The sequence below is a fragment of the Myotis brandtii genome, unplaced genomic scaffold (genome assembly GCF_000412655.1).
Source record: "Myotis brandtii unplaced genomic scaffold, ASM41265v1 scaffold374, whole genome shotgun sequence".
Classification (NCBI taxonomy): domain Eukaryota; kingdom Metazoa; phylum Chordata; class Mammalia; order Chiroptera; family Vespertilionidae; genus Myotis; species Myotis brandtii.
In genome coordinates this window covers 818,230-831,082 of record NW_005364372.1, presented here as the reverse complement: position 1 = coordinate 831,082, position 12,853 = coordinate 818,230, and the positions used below count along the sequence as shown (strand labels likewise).

At 40.1% G+C, this 12,853-nt stretch overlaps 2 protein-coding genes across 3 annotated transcripts in view; one reads left to right on the top strand and one right to left on the bottom strand.

Annotated features, from left to right (window-relative positions):
* The window catches only part of MALSU1 (mitochondrial assembly of ribosomal large subunit 1), a gene marked incomplete at its 5' end in the record, with an annotated part of 22,841 nt that extends 14,278 nt beyond the window's left edge, over positions 1-8,563 (top strand). The window contains 2 exons of the mRNA XM_014544628.1: positions 6,684-6,765; positions 8,355-8,563. Coding sequence (XP_014400114.1) covers positions 6,684-6,765; positions 8,355-8,542 — 270 coding nt within the window. The remainder of the gene's footprint in view (positions 1-6,683; positions 6,766-8,354) is intronic.
* Positions 8,564-10,611: 2,048 nt separating this feature from the next.
* IGF2BP3 (insulin-like growth factor 2 mRNA binding protein 3) overlaps positions 10,612-12,853 on the bottom strand; it is a 105,340-nt gene continuing 103,098 nt past the window's right edge. For both annotated transcript variants that reach the window (XM_005872278.2, XM_005872279.2), the window contains 2 exons: positions 12,319-12,432; positions 10,612-11,327 (listed from right to left, as the gene is read on the bottom strand). In XM_005872278.2, the coding sequence (XP_005872340.1) occupies positions 11,229-11,327; positions 12,319-12,432 (213 nt within the window). In that variant the 3' untranslated portion in view covers positions 10,612-11,228. The remainder of the gene's footprint in view (positions 11,328-12,318; positions 12,433-12,853) is intronic.

Below are 12,853 nucleotides of genomic sequence, written 5' to 3'. Positions count from 1 at the left end.
ACCTTCCTGCTGTAGTTTGACAGTCTGTTCGATGCTTCTTTGCCTCTGTCTATTTTTGTTCAACAGTTTGTAATGTTCTTCCATAAATGAGTGAGATCATGTGGTATTTATATTTCACTGACTGGCTGTCCATGTCCTTTTTAATGCTGTTGAAGTAAATTCTCATTAAGTTCATTAAGCATCCTTATAACCAGTGTTTTGAACTCTGCACCTAGTAGATTGTTCCCATTTTATTTAGTTCTTTTTCTGGAGTTTAGTTCTCTTCTTTCATTTGGGTTATATTTCTTTGTTTCCTCATTTTGGCAGCCTCTCTGTGTTTGTTTCTATGTATTAGGTGGAGCTGCTGCATCTCCCGGGCTTGGTAGAGTAGCCTTAAATAGTAGGTGTTTTGTAGGATCCAGTGGCACAGCTCCCTGATCACTCAAGATGTGCACTTAAAATACGCACCCTCATACCCCCAATGTGGGGTGTGTATACCCTCCTTTTCTAGTTGAGCCTTGATTGCTGTTGACATGTCAATGGGAGGGATTTACCACCCAGGCCAATTGGCTATAAGGACTGTGCAACCATGGACCACAGACCACTGTGGAAGATCAGCTGTGCAGGGGCTCATGGCACAGAGCAGGACTTAATTCAGCAGGGCTCTGATGTCTGCCGAGTTCACCCCTTGAGTGTGTTGCTTGTGGAGGTGGTTGGGTGGTGCTTTGATGTGGTCTGAAACTGTCCATTGGGTGCACTAGCTCTGGAGCCTTTTGGGAGGTGCAGGCCAAGGTCAGCTGCCACCTGTATTCTGCTGGGGGCCACCTGGTATGAGCTACAAAGCAATCTACAGATGGCTATGCTGGGTTTAGGTTGCCTAGGCAAGGCCAAGCTGTGAACCAAGGCTGATTGCTGCTAGTGCCAGGCCTGGACCCACTTGGTGAGAGGTATGGGGCACACTGTTGTGCAGGGGCTGATCCTATGGAGCAGGAGTCATTTTAGTGGCATTCTGGTACCAGCTGAGGCCAGCCACTGGTTGTGTAGGGTCTGGAGCCTCTTGGAAGAGGGTATAATGTGAGCCAAAGCCAGCCATCACTTGTGACAGGTTGTGGCCACCTGGTAGGAACTACAGTGCAAGCCGAGGTGGTTGGTTGCCATTTGTGCTAGGGGTTTTGGGGAGACACTGCAGTGCAAGGCGAGGCAGCCACAACTTGTACTGAGTTTAAGAATATTTGGAAGAGATTACAGTGTAAAGTGAGTGTGATATATACAGCTGAGCTGAAGGGTGTTTGGGAGAGATTGCAGTGCACATTGAGGCTCGCTGCTTGTGTGGAGGGTCTGGGGACTGTGGAAGAGAGTCCAGCCATGAGAACAGGTTGGGTGGGGCAGGGTCTCAGGGAAATGCCAAGGCCAGGTGAATGGAGAGAGACAGATTTTGCCAATTAGGTGGGAGGAGAACTCAACAAAGGAACAGTGGCACCTGCCAGGTCTTTTGTCCCTGAGAGAGTTTCCATGATCCCTGCCCCTCCAGCCCTTACTGTAAAGTTAGTCAATATAATGCCTCCCCAAATGACCCAGGTGCTGTCTCTGCACTGGAGTTTAGAGCAAGTGAGTTTGTGCATGAACTCTTTAAGAACAGTGTCGTGGTCTCCCACTGTCCTTTGACTCTCTCAGATGTAATCCCTGCTGGTGTTCGAAGCCAGATGTTAGGGGACTCCTCTTACCATCATAGTTGACCCAGGCTGGGGAGCTCTGTGTGAGGCTTGGACCCTTCTCTCATCTCAGGGGCAACCTGAGATGTTCCTCCATTTATTAATTACCACACTGTGGGTGTGGGACCTGCCTGCACCATGCCTCTGCCCCTCCTCTCCATCTTGATGTGGCTGCTGCTTTATATCCTTAGTTACAGGAATTCTGTTCAGCTAATCCTCAGGTGGTTCTCAGTCTGGTGGTTCTATAATTTAACAATAATTTTGATTTGTTCATGGGAGTTCAGGATTTATCTACTCCACCATCTTGACTCCATTATGTCCCTGCTTTTATTTTTTTATTTTTTTTAAAAATATATTTTATTGATTTTTTACAGAGAGGAAGGGAGAGAGATAGAGAGCCAGAAACACCGATGAGAGAGAAACATCGATCAGCTGCCTCCTGCACATCTCCTACTGGGGATGGGACCGCAACCCAAGTACATGCCCTTGACCGGAATCGAACCTGGGACCTTTCAGTCCACAGGCCGACGCTCTATCCACTGAGTCAAACCGGTTTTGGCATATGTCCCTGCTTTTAATATCAAAAGTGGAATTGCCAGATCATGGTAATTATATTTTTAATTTTTTGAGGAACCAGTATACTCTTTTCCATAGTGGCTATTCCACTTTACATTCCCACCAGCAGTTCACAAGGGTTTCAGTTTCTCCACATCTTTGCCAATACTTTTTATTTTCCGGCTTGTAAATAATGGTAATCCTAATGGATGTGAAATGTTATCTCATTGTGGTTTTAACCAAAAGAGAGATTAACCAAAGAATTTGCATAAAGATTATTGTTGAGCATCTTTTCATGTGCTTATTGTCCATATGTATGTCTTTAGAGAAATGCCTGTTCAAGTCATGTGCCCATGTTTTAATTCAGTTGGGCAATGTAGGAAGTTCTCTCTATATTCTGGATATTAATCTCATGTCAAATGAGATTTGCAATATTTTCTCCTATTCTGTAGGTTGCTGCCTTTTTACTCTGTTGATAGTGTCCTTTAATGCACAAAAGTTTTTAATTTTGGTAAAGTCCAGTTTATCTATTTTTATTGTTGTTGCCTGTGGTGTCATATCCAAATCATTGCCAGATCCAATGTCACAAAGCTTTTCCATTGTGTTTTCTTCTAAGAATTGTATAGTTTTAGGTCTTATATTTAGGTCTTTGATCCATTTTGAGGTAGTTTTTATAGATGGTGTAAGGTAAGGATCCAACTTCATTCACATGCATGTAGATATCTAGTTTTACCAGCACCATTTGTTGAAAAAACTGCCCTTTCCCTACCCTGGCCAGTGTTGTTCAGAGGTTAGAGCATCAGCCCACGCACCAAAAGGTCATGTGTTTAATTCCCAGTCAAGGGCAGGTACCTGGGTTGCAGGTTCGATCCCCGAGTGCGGGAGGCAACCAATCAATGTGTCTTTCTCACATCGATGTTTCTCTCTCTGATATTGATGCTTCGCTGTCTCACTGACATTCTCTCTCTCTTCCTACCCTTCCTCCCTCCCTTCCATTCTCTCTAAAAAAAGAAAAATATATATGTAAAAAATATCATCTGGTGAGGATTAACCAAAAAACAAAAAACTGTTCTTTCCCCATTGAAGGGATTTGAAACCCTTGTTAAAAATCATTGGACATAAGAGCTGTCTTATTCCATTGTTCTGTATGGCTACCTTGATGCTGTTTTGTTTTGTTTTTTAATTTCATTATTGATTTCAGAGAGAGAGAGAAATATTGATTTGTTGTTCCACTTATTTATGCATTCATTGGTTCTTCTTGTATGTGCCCTAACCCAGGATATAGTACCTGCAACCTTTAGTGTATGGGGATAACTCTCCAACCAATTGAGCTACCTGGCCAGGGCATGTAGTAAGTTTTGAAATCAGGAAGTTTGAGACCTCCAACTGTTTTCTTTCTTGTTCTTTCATTCTTTCTTAACCATTTTAAGTCTTTCAATATATGAAATCAGGGTCTTTCCACTTAATTGGCGTCTTTAATTTCTTTTAGCAACATTTTGTAATTTTCAGTGTACAAGTCTTTGGCTTTTATAGTTAAGTTTGTTTCTAAGTATTTATTCTTTTGATTCTAGTGTAAATGGAATTTTCTTAATTTCCTTTTCAGGTTTCTCATTGTTAGTGTATAGAAATGCAACTGATTTTTGTGTGTTGATTTTGTATCCTACAATGTTGCTGAATTCATTTACTAATTCTAATGTTTCTCTTTTTCTTGCTTGATTCTTTAAGGTTTTCTACATATAAGATCATGTCTCTGAAAATAGATAACTTTATTTCTTCCTTTCTAATTTGGTTATCTTGCTTTCTTTATTTTTTCTTGCTCTAATCATCTGACTAGAATACCAATACTGTGTTGAATAGGAGTGAAAGTGGACATTCTTGTCTTGTTTCTAATCTTAGAGGAAAAATCTAGTCTTTCACCATTGAGTATAATAATAGCTGTGGGCTTTTATTATCATGAGATAGTTTCTTGTTGAATGTATCATGAAAGGATGCTGAAATTTGTCAAGTGCTTTTTTTTGGCATAAATTTGTGATGGTCCTATGGTTTTGTCCCTCATTTTACTTACGTGGTTTATTACATTGATTTTCGTGTGGAACCATCTTTACATTCCAGGAGTAAATCCCACTTGGTTGTGTATATATTTTTCAATGTGTTATTGAATTGGTTTGTTGGTATTTTGCTAAGGATTTTTGCATCATTGTTCATCAAGGATTCTGACCTATAGTTTTCTAATAGTCTTTGCCTGGCTTTGATGTCAGGGTAATGCTAATCTCATTGAGTGTATTAGGAAGTGTTCCCTTTTCTTAAATTTCGTTGGAAGAGTTTGAGAAGAATTGGTGTTGGCTTTTTAAAAAAATAGTTGGTAGAACTCACCAGTGAAGCTTTCTGGTCCAGGGCTTTTCTTTGTTAAGAATCCCCCCACCCCCCCTTTGTTCATAAGCTGATAAACAAAATAGATCCAGAGACATAGCAGCATGGAACAGACTATCGAATCTCAAAGAGAAGGGGGTGGTGGGCGAGTGGGAAGAGATTAACCAAAGAATTTATATGCATACTAGAGGCCCAGTGCATGAAATTCATGCATGGGTAGGGTCCCTAGGCCTGGCCGGTGATTAGGCCTGATTGGGGGGGGGGGGGCCTTCTGGCTGCCAGTCGGGTCCTCTCTTCCCCAGCTGCCGGCTGGGGCTTCCCTTTGTTCTGCACCCCCTGGTGCTCAGCGCATATCATAGCAAGCGATTGGTCTCCCAGTCAAACTCCCGCAGGGACTTTGCATATTAGGCTTTTATAGAGAGAGAGATGCATAACCCATGGACACAGACAATAGTGTGGTGAAGGCCTAGGTCAGGGGGTGGGTGCAGGCTATAAGGGGTCAATGGGGGGAAAAAGGGGACATCTGTAATACTTTCAACAATAATGATTTTTAAAAGTTGAGATAGACTTGTTTTGAGAGGTTTTTGATTACTGATTCGGTCCTGTTACTATTACTGAATAGGTCTATTCAGACTTTCTATTTCTTCATAATTCAATCTTGGTAGGTTTTGTTTCTAGGAATGTATTCATTTCATGGAGGTTATCCAATTTGTTGGTGTACAATCATTCATAGTAGTCTTCCTTCTCTAAAATTGATAGTAATGTCCCCTGAATTGTTTCTGATTTTAGTTATTTGGGTCTTCTATTTTTTTCTATCAATCCACCCAAAGATATGCCAACTTTATTGATCTTTTTAAAAAACAAATCTTGGTTTCATTTTATTCTCTCTGATCATTGTTTCCTTCTTTCTGCTAGCTTTGTTTTTCATTTCTTAGTTCTTGTAAGTTTTTGATTTGGGGACTTCTCATAAGCATTTATAGCTATAAATTTCCCTCTTGACACTGTTTCATTGCATCCCATAAGTTTTGAAATGTTATGTTTTAATTTGTCTCAACGTACTTTCTCATTTCCCTTGTGATTTGTTCTCTAACCCATTGGTTTCTTAAAGTGTTAATTTCCACATATTTATGGATATTTTTAGTTTTCATTCTGTTGATTTCTAGTTTCTTTTCATTGTGACCAGAAAATATACTTTATTTCAATTTTTAAAAAAACTTATTAAGACTTGCACGGTTGGTGTGACTCAGTGGTTAAGCGTCCATCCATGAACCAAAAGGTTCGATTCCTGGTCAGGGCATATGCCCAGGTTGCAGGCTCGATCCTCAGCAGGGCGGGTGAGAAGGTTGCAGAGGATTCATGTTTCTGTCCCTCTCTTTTCCTGTCTCTAAAAATCAATTTTAAAAATTTAAGAGTTGTTTTGTGGCCTGGAAAATGTTTCATGTACATTTAAAAAGAATATGTATTCTGCTGTTGTTGGGTGCAGTGTTAAGTCTTTTATTTTTCATTGATCTTTTGTCTGGTTGTTCTGTCCATTATTGAAAATGGGGTAGTGAGAATCCTATATTACTGTTGCCATCTATTTTTTTCTTCAGTCCTCTCTGTTTTGTGTGTCTAGGAGCTCTGACTTTGATACATATGTTTATAGTTCTGTCATCTTGTTTAGTTGCCCCTTTTATTGTTAATGTCCTTCTTTGTGACATTAATAATATATCTGTTGGGAATAGATGTGGGCATGATGAAAGTCCCATTAACACTGCCTCCCCTGAGAATGAAGGGAAGCTGGGATGGGCAGACGGGATGATGTAGGTGAGGACCAGATATTGAATGAACTTAGGACTCTGTGCACCAGAGACACTGTGGTGAATGTGTAGGGTGGCCCTATCAGAAGGGTTTTGGGCAGGGGTATTCAGTAGAGAGGTATAGAAATTGGGAGGGGGGGGGGGGGGGCTAGTTTTCCTAAGTTATTAATTATGGGGCAAATTTAAGACCAAGAAAAAATACCACCAGAACCTCAGTAAGATTTCCCCCACCCCTTCTCCCTTTAATATACAATCTCTCCTTTTTCAGTACAAATTCCTAAAAAGTAAAAATGAGCCTCATGTGAAAATTGAAGGGAAGGACACTGATGACTGGCTCTGTGTGGACTTTGGTAAGTTATTTTGACGCATTGAACTATTTTCAGTTGCAGAAGGATTGAGATCAAATTGCTGTTTTTCCATATAAAATTTTTGAAATGTTTTCATTGTAACCCAGGTGATCTTATTCACATGTGAAATGCTTACCTAACCTGGTATGTATGTAATGAGTCAAAGAGGTGAAAGATGATAGAGAACAGGATGGGTAACATGGTAGAGATGGGACAGATCCCTTAGTGGTGCTAGAAGGCTTGGGGTACATATAACCTTGGCCTTAAATAACTTGGCTGAGGTGAAGGGCACTCCAGACATAGGACTGGAATTTGAAAAGATGGGTATTAATATATACAATAGTAACTGTCAAGAACTGTGAGGAGTCTGAGATTTTATCTTACTTACAGGTTAGCTGGCCAGTATCTGGATATTGGTAAAAGACTAAAGGCTACTCCAGGGTGAGAGATGGACTCATAACAGCAGTAGCCAACAGCAGCGCTTTTGGAGCAGGTTCCTTAAGCCCCAGCTTCTATAGAGCAACATGGGGCCTGTACACACAGTTCTAAGAGAGGAACTGGGTATTTACATAGTTTATGATGGGCAGGAAGCAGGTCTGCTTTTGCTCTGGTGGAAGACACTTTTTCTGGTCAGGCTGTAAGTCAGGGTTTCTCAGCTTTGTCACAACGTTTTGGACCAGGTAATTTTAGTAGGAGTGGGTAGGAATATCTTGTGCATTATAGGATGTTTAGCAGTATCCCTCCCCATCTCCCCCATCCATTGTGCAAATCAAAAATGTCCTTGAGCCCTAACCGGTTTGGTTCAGTGGATAGAGCGTCAGCCTGTGGACTGCAGAGTCCCAGGTTTGATTCCAGTCAAGGGCATGTACCTTGGTTGCGGGCACATCCCCAGTGGGGAGTGTGCAGGAGGCAGCTGATCGATGTTTCTAACTCTCTATCCCTCTCCCTTCCTCTCTGTAAAAAATCAATAAAATACACATTTTAAAAAAAATGTCCTTGATTGAGAACCACTGGTGTAAGCAAAGCTGCCCTTTGCTCCAGAGAGAGAATATCTCAAAAAAGATAGCCCAGCCCTGACTTCTTTGGCTCAGTGGATAGAGCGTCAGCCTGTGGACTGAAGGGTCCCAGGTTCGATTCCAGTCAAGGGCATGTACCTTGGTTGCGGGCACATCCCCAGTGGGGGGTGTGCAGGAGGCAGCTGATTGATGTCTCTCTCTCATCGATGTTCTCTCTATCCCTCTCCCTTCCTCTCTATAAAAAATAAGCCCAAAACAAAACACATTTGGAGAATTCTCAAGAGAAAGCTGACTGGCTAGTCACTTGGATACAGTTAACTTGTATCTATTGGAATCATGTACCTCCTCTGTGATGCACTGAGACAAAAACACAGCATTTCGGTGGTATTTTGCTGGATGGGGCCCACAGTTTTCTAACAAGTTTTCAGACGATGCTCTTCTGTGGTCCACACTTTGAGAACTATTATTTGAGTTCCTATAGTTATACTGTGAGTAATGAACTATTACGGTTGTGAGATCACAAGCATAACAGCAAACAAACTGCTTCTTCTTTGTCACTCTTACCTGTCCTGATAGGCAGCATGGTGATTCATTTGATGCTTCCGGAGACCAGAGAAATGTATGAACTGGAGAAGTTATGGACCCTGCGTTCTTATGATGACCAGTTAGCTCAGATCGCACCTGAGACATTACCTGAAGACTTCATTCTTGGAATAGAAGATGACCCTTCCTCCCTGACTCCAATGGAGTTCAAATGTGAATAAAATACTCGTTTATTCATTTCAGACTGAGTCGCTTCTCAAAAATATAGCTCCTAACCCCCACCTAATTGGGTAAGTTATTATCAAAACAAGTCTTATCTGACCGTGGACATCATGCTAACTGACACCAGGATGTGGAGATTGCAGGTAAACGAGCTTCAACTACAGTTTTAATATTGTCTTTGTTCCTGAGATCCCAGGAGGATTTCCTGGAGTTATCACTGGTCCCCATGTTTCACTTGAATGCTCTACTCAGATTTTTAATTAATTTTGCTTAAATGTAAGTACTACTAGGTAGAATGGAATAGATAACATTTTAAAAAATAAAGCAAAAACACATAACTAGCCCTATAATTCTTAGTTCATATGCAAACAGTATTATCAAGGTTCACATTAAGTACCATGCAATAAAGAAAATAACTAATAGATATTGGTGCTTAACTTGAGAATGACATAGCATTACTAAAAATCTGTTTAAATTTATAACTTACATTCATACTTATTTGAAAAATCGAAAATAAAAACATACTACACATCAAGCTGCACCTAATGATGAAAAACTTTATTCTGCATCAAGGTGTCTGGAAAATGAAGCTGCATTTGGGCACATTACAAATGAGGAATGATCCATATGCGGTGAGTACAAACTCAGTTACAGAATTATTTTCTAGCTATTACCAGATACTCCATTACCAATGCTTAATTGAAAGTAAAACATGATTTGCCACACTAAAAGGCTAGAAGTAAAATATGACAGAATTTAAACCAGCAGATATAAATGCAGCACCTATCTGTATTTTTAAAAAAACAACTCATCAAATATTGGCAAAATCAAATACTGAGGAAGAGTTCTGGCCATAAGCACATCTCACCTAAAAACCAACCCGAAAGCCAGTCCATGATTATTTTTTAAGCAATTTGCTGTTGGGGGTTGGGGGGGATTATGAATGCTAGATGAATTCAGTGACAAAAAGGGCACTTTTTGGCTAACACTACAAAATAAACTGGTTTTCTGAAAACATTTAGGAAAACATTTCAAGTCATTTCCAAAATGTCTGATACACCGATCATCAGAAAAACTTACCTAGTCTGTAGAAATTCATTTTGAAATACAAATGAGGCAAAATGATTTTTTAAAGGTTATTATATATGTCCTTCAGATCCATGTAATATGATGACTGTGATCCTTTTATGAACAAAAAGCAACACAAACAATTCTGAGAGCAGTGTGGTCTTGGAGACCACCCACACCCACATAATTGTACATACTGGGTTTTGCCATCAAGTTACAGAATGGGCAAATGAGTTCAGGTCAAAAGTTTTATCACAGTCATTCGAATTATATTCCAAAAATTGTTTTCTTACAATAACTGGTTGCACAGAATACAGAAATTCTGCTGTATTTAATGTAATATTTTAGGTGGCCTTTCCTTTTTATCATTGTTTAAAAATCTTCAAAACAGCTTAGTGAGGCTCGTGGCAGTGCCTGGCACATGCAGATATAGCTTTTTATGGCCTTTAAACACTCACACCATCTGACTGCCCCATTGGTCTTCGCAAGCAACTCTTTTGGGGTCTGCTCAAAGGGTAAACCAACTGCTCTGAGGTGGATTGGCAAACTAAGCATCCTGTAAGACAAGCTGGGGCTTGCTTTTTGCCAATCAGTTTCAAGTCCACAGGGGCTGCATATCTCCACTGATGCACTTTCTTTAGGTAGTGATAGTCAGAAGCACAAAGCAATTATGCACTCAATCACTTAGCCAAACAAAAACATTGACATCTCCTGAAGCCATTTAAACTAGCCATTCCAAAACTTCCTGTGACCACTTTGCTCTGTTAGTACCATCAAAAACTTGCCCTACCATAAACAAAAAAAATAAATGGTATTGCTGCTCTCCAAATATAGGCACTGCTCCATGTCACTGGACATTTATTGGATTTTCCAACTAAAAACTGTCAAAAAGCCTCAAAAACCTGAAATTAATTTTCCAGCTTTACTGTCACCAGCCTGAAGTAAAAAAATTTTTTTTCATTTATTTGCCTGTTAGCTAATTAAATTTTATTTTTTAAAAAACAGTTGGACTTTTATCTTTATAAAGTATATAAAAATTTCAAAAAAAAACCCCACAAAATTTGCTTTCATTGCATTACTGAATACCTGAGGTAGTTGAGTAAAAATGCACATTTAATACCCCTGCCAACACCATTCAGCACTTCCCTTACGTTATTCATGTTAGTGTTAGATAAAAATAAAACACGTTTTTCTACGTTGATACCTTAACATTTAAGTTCCTATAATAATTCTATTCTCACTTAGGAGCAATCTATTTTTACTTGATGAATTTAGTGAGTGCATCATTAAGCCAATTTCTTGCATAAATGGGAATTATTAAGAAAAATTAGAAAATTTTTACACTGAAAATACAACAAAAGGGAAGTGCAGAGCTCCTCTTTTCCTCCCTCCCCCTTATTTTTTTATCTTTTTAAAGCTGGGTGTCATACATTTCAGAGAGCATAAAGTATACATTCTCACAGAGACAGGAGTTCGAAAGTTGCCTGGTCCTCAGAAACAACTGGCTAGGTAAAAACTTGTGCATGTGATTCTGGATGGGGGGTCAGCCCGTCTGTTGGTTAAGCAATCTGTCTTTGGTTTGGCATCTGCCTCTGTGGTGGGCTGTTTCCTGAGCCTTTACTTCCGTCTTGACTGAGGTGGTCCACTTTGCAGAGCTCTCTGCTGTTGGTGCTGCTTTACCTGAGTCAGAATTTCCTGAATTTTTCTCTGGGCAACCTACAGAAGGAGAGAGTTTTGAAATTTCCACCTGATCAACGGTTACTCAAAGTTGGTTTACTTTCCCATTTCAAAAACTTCACACAGAAGTTTATTTGAAGATTAATTATCCATACTAATTAGTTTGCTAGTAGTCTCTGAAGTCACCTGCTAAAAGAAGAATGAAGTGTTTGGCACTAGAATCAATGGGCCCACCTGGAGGCATAGGCACAGGGGTGTGACGGAGAGCTCAGTTTCTGGGGAAGGGGCCATGTCCCTCTGTGAGGGTGGCAAAGAGGTGGATGAGGAAGATAAGGCATTCCAGGAGAAGCATAAAAAGAAACTCAGGATAAAAGTGTTTCCTGGCCATTAGTGGAATTAAGAAATCTGGCAAAAAGTGAGCTGGTCCTTGGGCCTGAGGCAATTCCATTTATTTTAACATCCGAATTCCCTGTTATAACATCTCTTGCCACCTATAAGCTAGAACAGGGGCCCTCAAACTACGGCCCACGGGCCACATGCGGCCCGCCGAAAACATTTATCCGGCCCGCCGGGTGTTTTTGCCGCCGCTGCCTGTCCTGCTTAGCAGCCGACTCGTCCCGGGCCCGCAGTGCGCAAGTGTGGAATGTCTGAGGGACAGTGAACTGGCCCCTGTTTAAAAAGTTTGAGGACCTCTGAGCTAGAACGAAGTGTTGTCTTGGAGCCTGTGGTACATTTAAGAAAAAACTTTTGTTAATAGTAATAATGCAGTGGTTCATCTCTTTAGTTCTTCTCACTTGGCCATTTTTAACTTAGCTATGAGATCACAGTAGACCCAGCCTAGAGTCCTATCAAAGTGTGTTCTTCAGTCTTTTTTCTATCCCGAATTCTGTACCCCCTGAAATTAAACCAACTCATTTGAAAATATAAATCAATTACAAAAAATTTTTTAAGTGTTTGGTACCCACAGGAAAATTGTTTCCATTTGGGAAAAAAGCATTAGAGCTTGCGTATCACATCAGAGCCCACTTGCCTGGCAAGCATAGAAGTGACCAGTTATTTTGACCACCACTTGATCATTCTCATCAGGCGTCTGGTCACGAGGGACAACAACTTCTGCACTAGATAAATTCTGGAGCTCATTCACCTGAAAAAGATAAATATAAATCATGTTAAGTTTTGTTTTGTTTTTGTTACCATTTCCTGAGCACTTACTATGCCAAACACTAGCTATGGCTTTACAAATTTCACCCAATCCAGTAATGATTCTGTACAGTTAGTAATATTGTCCCCATTGCAAGACGATGAAAACTAAGGCTTAGCTAAGAAAGAAACTGATTTGCCCAAAGTTACACAAGTGAACGACAGAACCAAATTCAAACCCTGAGAGTCTGCTTCCAAAGTGTACACTTTCAATCACTTCAAAATTGTAAATAGCTTTGAAAATGACTTAGTTACATGCATTAAAACTGGGAAACAATTTTCGGTTATAGAGTTACAAGTTATAAAAGATGAAATTTAAAAAAATTTTTTCTCATGTCACTGTGCAATAAAAATTAAAAGCTGAG